This window comes from Otolemur garnettii, unplaced genomic scaffold, assembly GCF_000181295.1.
Source record: "Otolemur garnettii isolate 467f Iridium unplaced genomic scaffold, OtoGar3 scaffold00182, whole genome shotgun sequence".
Lineage (NCBI taxonomy): Eukaryota > Metazoa > Chordata > Mammalia > Primates > Galagidae > Otolemur > Otolemur garnettii.
In genome coordinates this window covers 1,742,007-1,752,094 of record NW_003852577.1, presented here as the reverse complement: position 1 = coordinate 1,752,094, position 10,088 = coordinate 1,742,007, and the positions used below count along the sequence as shown (strand labels likewise).

The 10,088-nt window shown below is 36.8% G+C and overlaps 1 protein-coding gene across 1 annotated transcript in view; it reads right to left on the bottom strand.

Annotated features, from left to right (window-relative positions):
- SPRYD7 (SPRY domain containing 7) overlaps positions 1–10,088 on the bottom strand; it is a 23,394-nt gene that overhangs the window by 3,043 nt on the left and 10,263 nt on the right. The window contains exons 2-4 of the mRNA XM_003800716.3: positions 7,879–7,995; positions 5,724–5,890; positions 973–1,075 (exon numbers count right to left, since the gene is read on the bottom strand). Coding sequence (XP_003800764.1) covers positions 973–1,075; positions 5,724–5,890; positions 7,879–7,995 — 387 coding nt within the window. The remainder of the gene's footprint in view (positions 1–972; positions 1,076–5,723; positions 5,891–7,878; positions 7,996–10,088) is intronic.

Sequence of the window (10,088 nt, the reverse complement as noted above, 5' to 3'; positions counted from 1 at the left end):
TTTTTTTTTTTTGGGCCGGGGATGGGTTTGAACCTGCCACCTCCGGCATATGGGACCAGTGCCTTACTCCTTTGAGTCAAAGGTGCTGCCCCTAAATTTCCATTTATTTAAATAAATAAAGGAATTTCTTCTAGGTTTACTCAATATACAAGAATGCTGAATTCAACTGAATTTAAAAACATACTTTTACATGCAAAGACACGGAAGGTAAAGTCACTAAAAAGCAATTTTAGGAAAAAAGAAGACTAATGAAAACCTTCACTGAAAGGTTCATTGTGAGGGAAATGAAGCCCACTGGTTACAAGGTGAAAGCTCTCTGAAGTTTGTGATGGTACACAAAGGTTCATTATACCATTCTCTTGACTTCTATATGTATTTAAAATTTTCTGTAATAAAAATTCAAGTAATTAAGTGGTACACAGTCATTTCTTAATTCAATTCTTGCACACTCTTGTACAGAAACAATAGCACTTTGGTTTTACACATGGCTATCAAAAGCAAAATGATTGGTATGAAACTATCCTAAGTCACAATTTCTCTTAGAAGAGCTTTAACATTTAGGGAATTTATATAGAGTTAATTAATGTTCACTCTAAAAAAGATTCTTTCCCATACTTCCAAAATATTCTTTATAATTACATTTCCCGGTCATCTAATTCTTCCTGGCAGAAAGAGCTCCATAAATTCAGTAAAGCTTTTTGAAACATTCTAGAATGTCAGACTACATGATGAAAATTAGAGTATGGTTATTGCACGTTTAAGTATCATCATTGTATTTAGCAAGTTTTTAAATGTGGGGAATAAAAACTATCCTTAAGGCTACAAAGTGGGACTGTATCCTACTGGACACATTCCATATAAAAGGGTCCTTATTAAAAACTTGTCCTGGCTTTTGAATGATAGCTACCAAATTAATATAGATGCAAAACAAAAGTTAACATATATCTAACATTATCTAATATTTTAGCTTACCATAAACAACTGGATACACTGTCCCTCGTATACCTGATGCTGGACAGTGCATATTTTTCCCATTCAAATATACATTCAATTCTACATGGTCATATGTGATGCCCTATGAAAGAAAATACAGATGTTCCATACAAACTTGAATAGTCAGAAAGCAGTGATTAGGAAGTATGGAAACACAAAACACGATGTATAGGGTCACAATGCATTTGATTGCAGCTATCAAATTAATATAGATGCAAAACAAAAGTCAACATATATCTAACATTATCTATCTAATATTTTAGCTTACCATAAACAACTGGATACACTGTCCCTCATATACCTCATGCTGGACAGTACAAATTCTACTTTAACTGAGCTAGAGAAGATATCAGTAGTGATTATTAGGGGGTAAAAGGTCAGGTGAAATCCCAAGAATCCACAGTATAGGTAAAACAAAGCCAAGAGGTTAAATACGAGCATTATTTAGATAATGCGGATTTTATATTTTGAGTATTAAGTACTGCATACCATGAAGGCAAGATCTTTTAAACTCACACAAAATACACTGCACACTTTATCTATTGATAGATTTTGCTCTTAGTGGGGGAAAACTGAGTTTTTCACCATTACGGTTTATTACCCTAAATACCATGCCATACTACCTTTCTTTAGAACTTTATACAATAGTTACCAACTGATGACAAAAAGAGATTTTTCCCCTGAGGAATTAAAAATAGAGGGTTGGCTCCCGTAGCACAGTGGTTACAGCATCAGCCATATGCACTGAGGCTGGCAGGTTTGAAGCCTGCCAGGGCCAGCTAAACAATAATGGCAACTGCAACAAGAACAAAAAATAGCCAGGCATTGTGGTGGGCGCCTATGGTCCCAGCTGCTTTGGAGGCTGAGGCAAGAGTTTGAGGTTGCTGTGAGCTGTGACGCCATAGCACGCTACAGAGGGTGACATAGTAAGACTCTGTCTCAAAAGAAAAAGAATTAAGAATAGAAAGCACAAGACCAGGAGCAGTGGTGCACACCTGTAAAGCTAGCACTTTGGGAGGCTGAGGTGGGAAGATCACTTGAGGCCACGAGTTTAAGACAAGCCTGAGCAAAAGTGAGATTCTGTCTTCACAAAAAAGGGAAAAATTAGCTGGGCTGGTGGTATGTGCCTATAGCCCTAGCCACTCAGGAAGCTGAGGCAGGAGAATTACTTAAGCCTAGGAGTTTGAGGTTGCAGTGAGCTATGATGACGCCACTATACCCTAGCCCAGGTGACAGAGTGAATCCCTATCTCAAAAAAAAAAAAAAAAAAAAGAACACAACTAGGTTTCAGTCTGTCATAAAACCCCCAAATCCTATATATTCTATAAATTTATCAATAATTGTGTATGTTTAGTGAACATATTTTGAAATTAGACTGCCCAAACGATACATTATAATCTTACTATTAAAGAAATTACTTAACTTCTCTGTATATGTAAAATGGGGATAATAATACTATCAGGATCAGTGTCCGGCCCATAATAAATGCTGTAGAAGTGTTTGCTATTACTACTATTATATAGAATGCTTACAATACTTCTTTAAAATTAGACTGAAAAATGCATTTTTAAGAATAGATTTGGGCAGCGCTTGCGTCTCAGTGAGTAGGGCGCCAGTCCCATATGCCAAGGGTGGTGGGTTCAGACCTGGTCCTGGCCAAACTGCAACAAAAACATAGCTGGGTGTTGTGGCAAGTGCCTGTAGTCCCAGCTACTCAGGAGGCTGAGGCAAGAGAAGCCCAAGAGCTGGAGGTTGCTATGAGCAGTGTGACGCTGCCACGGTACTCTACCGAGGGTGAGAAAGTGAAACTATGTCTCAAAAAAAAAGAAAAAAAAAAAAAGAATGGAATTTGTACTTTTCAAAATTGTATATAAAAGAAAAGAATAAACATAAACTGTTTCATATATGCTTTCCTGGTCCTATAGCAGATCATGCTAGATTTATACTATTATTGCGTGAATATAATCATACAACTATTTGCTTAGAGGTTAAGAGGTTATTTATCTTGATTTCTCCTAAGAGAATGGCACATGACTGAAATTCTAAACACATGAGAATGTTTTTTCTGTATTATAATCCATTCTGTTTTTCCTATGCCACTGTTAGCAATTTGCCAAACTTTGTTCTCAAGTGTTTGAAGTAAGAAGATAAAATTTAAATGGCATGGTAACATTTTACTTTCCTTGACTACATATAGTTCACATTTTAGCTCTCCTTTTATTAGAATAAGCATGAAAACTCAAAGTATAACTTAATAATGCTGACAGACTAAGAATAGCATTCATAAATTTGTCCAATTGTGGTATCAGTCATTGCCATGAATGATATGAGACAGGAAGGCAAGAATAACACCCCATGGGAGTACACAAACAAAAAGAAGCAGTTGTTAGTGACTCTCCTTTCTCGTGTTTGAATTTCATCTTTTAGTGTAAACAGGCTGAAAGCATCAAAGAAATAATCTCTTTCAAGAAATAATCATTTGGGGCCAGGTGTGGTGGTTCATGCCTGTAAATCCCAGCGCTCTGGGATGCTGAGGTGGGTGGATTGCCTGAGTTCACCAGTTGAGACCAGCCTGAGCCAGAGCAAGACACTGTCTCTAAAAATAGTCGGGTGTTGTGGCAGGTGCCTGCAGTCCCAGATACTTGGGAGGCTGAGGCAAGAGAATCACTTGAACTCAAGAGTTTGAGGTTGCTATGAGCTGTGACACCATGGCACTCTACTGAGAGTGACAAAGTGAGACTCTGTCTCAAAAAAAAGAAAAAAAGAAATGATCAGTTGAATAGAATGTTCCATATAGGAGCTCATTTGGCAATGAGCTACACATACAGAACCAATTACACAAAAAGAACAGGGAAATCATATTTTAAAACCTCCTGTAATCCTAGCATTATTGGAGGCCAGGGTAGGTGCATCAGTTGAGCTCAGGAGTTTGAAACCAGCCTAAGCAAGAGCAAGACCCCATCTCTAAAAATAGAAAAATTAGCCAGGCATGGTGGTGCACACCTGAGTCCCAGCTACCTAGGAAGGTGAGGCAAGAGAATCGCCTGAGTCCAGGAGTTTGAGGTTGCTATGAGCTATAATGCCACAGCATTCTAGCCAGGGTACAAAGTGATAGTCTGTCTAAAAAAAACACACACACACACACACACACAAAAAAAACTGGTGTATGCCTTTTACCTATTTCTTTAGTCAATTCAGGAAACAAAAACCTTTTAATAATTAAAATCTTTCTGTTATTCTCATTTTTTTTAATTGGAGAAAAGATAAACAGATCATAATTAAAAATCTTGATTTCCATACCTTTCTTCATTCTTTCTATAATACTGTACCTTTCTTTAATTCATTAACCTGGACTTGTCTGTGTCATCGTATTATTAGAAACTTTCTCTCCTCATTCACAGATTCCTTTCTACTTGACACTAGAGCCAGGAATCCAAGGTTCTGTATATAAGAGACTCCTCTGGCTGCAGAAGACTCTAGGGCTGTTCTTAATCAATAGCCTGAACTCTAAAGATAGGGGCTTTGCATAACAGAGTGTGAAAGAAAGAGTCTGTAAAAGACAGACAGGCCTGTGGCTCAAATGGCTAAGGCGCCTGCCACATACACCTGAGCTAGTGGGTTCGAATCCAGCCCGGGCCCATCAAATAACAATGATGGCTGCAAATAGCCAGGCATTGTAGCAGGCACTTGTAGTCCCAGCTACTTGGGAGGAGGAGGCAGGAGAATCGCTTGAGCCCAGGAGTGGAAGGTTGCTGTGAGATGTGATGCCATGGTACTCTACCTAGGGCGACAGCTTGAGGCTCTGTCTCAAAAAAAAAAAAAAAAGAATTTGACTTTTGGCTCAGCACCTGTGGCTCAAGTGGCTAAGGCACCAGCCAACATATACCTAAGGTGGAGGGTTCAAATCCAGCCTGGGCCCACCAAACAACAATGACGGCTGCAACCAAAAAATAGCCAGGCGTTGTGTTGGGCACCTGTGGTCCCAGCTACTTGGGAGGCTGAGGCAGGAGACTCGCTTGAGCCCAGGAGTTGGAGGTTGCTATGAGCTGTGATGCCATGGCACTCTACCCACGGTGACAGCTTGAGGCTCTATCTCAAGAAAAAAAAAAAAGAAAAGACAGATAGGACCTTTGGATTATATTTTCAACATGGTGGCTTTGATAAGAGTTAAATATAGCTAGCTGGGAGTAAAATTAAGAAAAGTCTTAATAACATGTAACTTTTAACTGTCCTCTGCTTTCTAAAAAATCTTTTCTATAATCCAGCTTTAGGATTTTGAATCCTATTCTTTGAAGAGTTCTGAAAGGAAAGGCAGTTTAATTAGATTAAATTCAATGGAAACCCAATACTTTTGATAAAATGCTGTAACTCTCTAACAGAAGTTCACAACAAATTAAGTAATAAATGTGAAAATTTTTTTCTGAGAGATATTTAACCTCAAAAATGCCTAACATTTTCTATTGTAAGGGTCAGCAAACTTCTAAAACTAAAGTGGGCCAAAGTGTCTTTAATGTGAGAGCAGCAGGCAGCTCTAAAAAGGAGAGGGCACTTAAGTAAGGCTGCAACCTCTTATTGCAACCAAGTGCTCTGTCTGGAAAATACAATCATTTCTTTAGACCATCCCAGCGCTCTGGAATTCAAACCACAAACTCCCAGGCAAAACTGTATATGTTAAAAGCTGTTCAAGTTTAATAGTTTACAGAGAAAAGCAACTTCACCAGGAAACTCACCACCACATCTCCCTCCTGTGGAAGGCTGTTTGCAGGCAGCCTATTTTTCTCTTCATTGTTGTGGTACAGGGCTCCATCATTTCTCATCACTAGGCTGTGCACGTCTCGGCCAAGAGGAATCTGATTCAAGTTAACTTTCTGAGTTGCAACACCAATACCCCAGATTCCTAAAAACATAATAGTTTAAATGCCCCTACAATGTGAAGAATGCAACTATAAATGCAGTTATTTTAAAAGGCAGTGTAAGCTGTTTTAAAAGAAGTTCTGTATTATCACTGTTTTCTAATAATCTTTAAAAATTTTCTTTTAAAAGCAGTTTGCAAACTATACTATGTCCTCTACAGACATAGGGCAGCCTAGCTGATAAGACAATGGGCCCTGGAATTATTGCCAAGCATTAAACCCTAATATAGCTAGGCCATTTTGGGCGAATTTCTTACCCTCTTTCTGTTGCCTTATCTACTATGGTGAACAGTCCTCACCTCACAGGGTCATGAAAAGACATAACGAGGGGACCCAAGTAAAGCACTCAGCACAGTGTGAGTATCCCAAACAATGGGTGAGTAGAACACACCATAAATATTCAAAAAATGCTACCTATCATCATCAATATTCTTTAAAAAGGACTTTTTAAAAAGCTACACATTGAATTTAAATGGCTTGAAGTTGTATTTCAAGTTCCACTTCTGAGAAGTGGGAAAATACTGTCTTCAGTTTTTGCATCTATAACAAGTATCAAATATATGCCAAGAACAATACCATGAAGAAGAGAAAATTAATGGTAAAGTGCAAATCATTTTCTAACCCAATACCTTAAATTGGTATGTTTAAAATCTTTTGATCTAAGCTGACTTTTGAAGAAAGCAGCTCTCCTCTTAACCAGTCAAACCTAAATAAAGCTCTCCATTTTGTCAAAAACTGTTCCCTTTTCACTTTTTATCAAAATCAGGAGAAATTCTATAAAGACCAAGTTGTCAATTAATTTTTCTAGATTGAGTTAGACCATCAGACAGTTGCATGTTGGGACTTCACTGTCTTGGCTTCCTAAATAATTTGGCCATGTACTTTTATCCTCCAAAGTGGGATAATTTTGAGAGTTACAGGAGGCAAAGTAGGATACTAACTTCCCTGCAGGATGAAGGCTACCAACTCCAACAATGCATTTATTATGGAGACAGCTCTGAGGATAGTATCCTTTATAGAAAATCCATATAAAAATTTGTATTAGGTTTAAGGCTCAAGAAAATATTTTCTTCTCTTGAGAAAAAAGTATGTTATACTTGAGAACTGATTATAGTAAACAAGGACATTTTATAGCCAGTGGGTTAATTTACAATGGAATGGATGACAGGTTTATTCCACACACTTAAAGAAAAAAATCAGTGCTTAAAATTACTTTATAAAATAAGACTCAGAGGAATATTTTGTATTATTAAAGGCTAGTCAATAATAGTAGGAGTCACTTACTCCACCCTTTTCCTTTTCTATACTCAGATTACTCACATAGTATTTTACTGAAAGTTTCGTTATAATACAGCTTTTATTAAAAAATTTAGCCATTATCTAATACTGCCACAAGTTATAATAATCATGTATAATTGCTGTACAATTCAAGAAACTCTAAACGTTTTTAAAAGAGAAGTAGAGACTTTAGACTTCTATCTGGCTTCTGAATCTGACAACTGCTTCAAGGCACTGAATTAGGGTATCTTAACAAGAGTTCAAAGAAAAAACTCAGGATCAAAAGACTGATTTTATCCTCAAGTAAACAGCAAGACTGTATGCTATTTATATACTTGATCCTACGTGCTTGACTAAGGAAGATAGTGCATCTACAATCCCTCAATAATACAACTGCCTTGTATTTATCCAGCATGTCCTTTCTTTAAAACACTTTCATACGTATAGCTGCTGTAAGGCAGAAAAGGCAGCTCATGTAATACCCATTTTATAGATGAGAAAACTGAACCTAATTTAACTAAATTAATTAATTCAACCACAATCACACAACCTTTACTGAGAAGACCTACAATCTATGTCTTCTCAGTTACAGGTTACTGTTTTATTTCTTCCTGAATTGTTTTTATATATTAAAAATTACTCTTACTATTTATAACAATTAGGACTTTTAATAGTACAATACCATTATACGAACCTGTAGACTGGATTTTAAATTCAAAGTAGCTTTTGTTTTGATGTAAAGGTGCGCTGGCTAAACAACCTCCTGTCCCACATATTCTTCTTCCATTCTTTACAATGACAACATCTGTTCCTAAATAAAAAATGCAAATACTATATAAAGTTTTACATTTTCATATCCAACAATCAGGGTTAATATATTCACTTCTAAATTTTGGTCCACAATTTTGAGATATAGAAATATTGATAAATTATTTATGAGGCACAGTGGCTTACACCCATAATCACAGCACTTTGGAAGGCCCAGGTGGGAGGATCATTTAAAGCCAGGAGTTTGAGATCAGCCTGGGCAACACAGTGAAACCCTTGTCTCTACAAAGAATAGAAAAATCAGCCATGAGTGGTGGTGTGAGCCTGTAGTCCCAGCTACTCAGGAGGCAGGATGCCCGAGCCCAGGAATTCGAGTTTGCAGTAAGGTATGTTTGTACCATTGCACTCCAGCCTGGGCTACAGAGTGAGATCCTGACTCAATAAATGAATAAATAAAAATTTAAAAAAAATTAATTTACTATTTTTTCCTGAGAGAATATCTATGAAATGCTCATTTGTAGGTATAAGTCTTGTTTAATTAAGCTGTTTCAAATAAACTGTTAATAACTGACCTATACTGAACATTTAAAACACTTTTAAAGCTGGCCAGGCAGGGTGGCTCATGCCTCTAATCCTAGTACTCTGAGAGGCCTAGGCAAGTAGATTGCTAGAGCTCAGGAGTTCAAGACCAGCCTGAACAAGAATGAAACCCTGCCTCTACTAAAAATAGAAAAACTATCCAGGGGGGTGGCAAATACTTGGGAGGTTGAGGCAAGAGGATTGCTTGAGACCAAGAGTTTGAGGTTGCTGTGAGCTATCACAACACAGCACTTTATCCAGGGTGACAGAGTGACTCTATCTCTCTGAAAACAAAAACAAAAAACAGTAACAACAACAACAAGAAAAACACTTTTAAAGCAGAAACAGAATAACTCCTTAAGTTTTAGCCAATAAACCAATTTGACAATTTCATAAATCTCTTAACTTAAACCAAAACTATAAACACTTAAAAGAAACTATAGTAAATTAGTACAATATTCAATTCTATACAAATGAATTAAAACAGTCAAGTCAGTATAAGGTACTATACTGGCACATTAGTCATGAAAGAACTGAAGAATACACAGAATACGAAAGGATACACATCTATGTTGAAAGACCCACACCAAAAAATGCTAATTTAACTATCTTAAAATGGTTCTTAAGATAGCTACTTCAATCACTTTGCAAATATGTAAATAAAGTATAACACACTCAATTGTACTTTACTCTCATAGAAAATTTTAGTTTTAGCTCAAACAGCATTTACAGATGAGAGTGAGAAAAACACTGTCTTTTGATATAGGATCCCAGTACCAATTTGTTTCAAAATATTTTCTTAGGAAAGCATGTATATCAGAGAATATGAAGAATATAATTCTAAAAAGTAAGAAATAGCCTATAACACTAAGGCAGGTGAGTTCCAAGGCCTGTGGCCAATACTACCACTTTATTAGTTGGAAGTATACAAGCAAAGCAGATTTCAATATCAGAACTATATGGGACTCCTCCAGAGGGCCCTTAATAAAATGACGGCATAGTAACAAAAGGTCGAATTCATATTTAAACAAAAAATCATTTGGAAAAAATACATAAGAGGAATGTAAGGTGTTCAGATTCTATTATAACTGTAATCTGTTTGATTTTAAAAAATGCTCTCTCTTAAATAAGGAAAAATTTAGACCCTACTGTATGATTATCAAAAATTTACTATCATTCACTTTTTTTTACTTACAAATATTAAACCCCAAATCTTGGGAAAGTACCTTTATAAACAACTTGCATTTGGCTACCCATGTTCCTCTAACAGTTTCAAGTGGAGAGGAATCTCCTTGATGGCAAAGACCATGCAGTGCCTGGCATCTAGCAGATGCTCAGCAAATAACTGGTAAAGAACGAATATGTTGTGCTAAGCACTTTGTAGTGAAAACATAACATCTGTTTGCCCTTTCCCAACAGACTTCCCTCTGGAGATCAAAGTAGCTCTAAGGAAGCTGACTCACCCTCTTGCTTTAAGGGTACAGCATATGACCTAGGTTAAGTCAATCAGTGTACTCCACATTTTTTGGCCTCAGTGATTGAATTAAGAATGTCTAC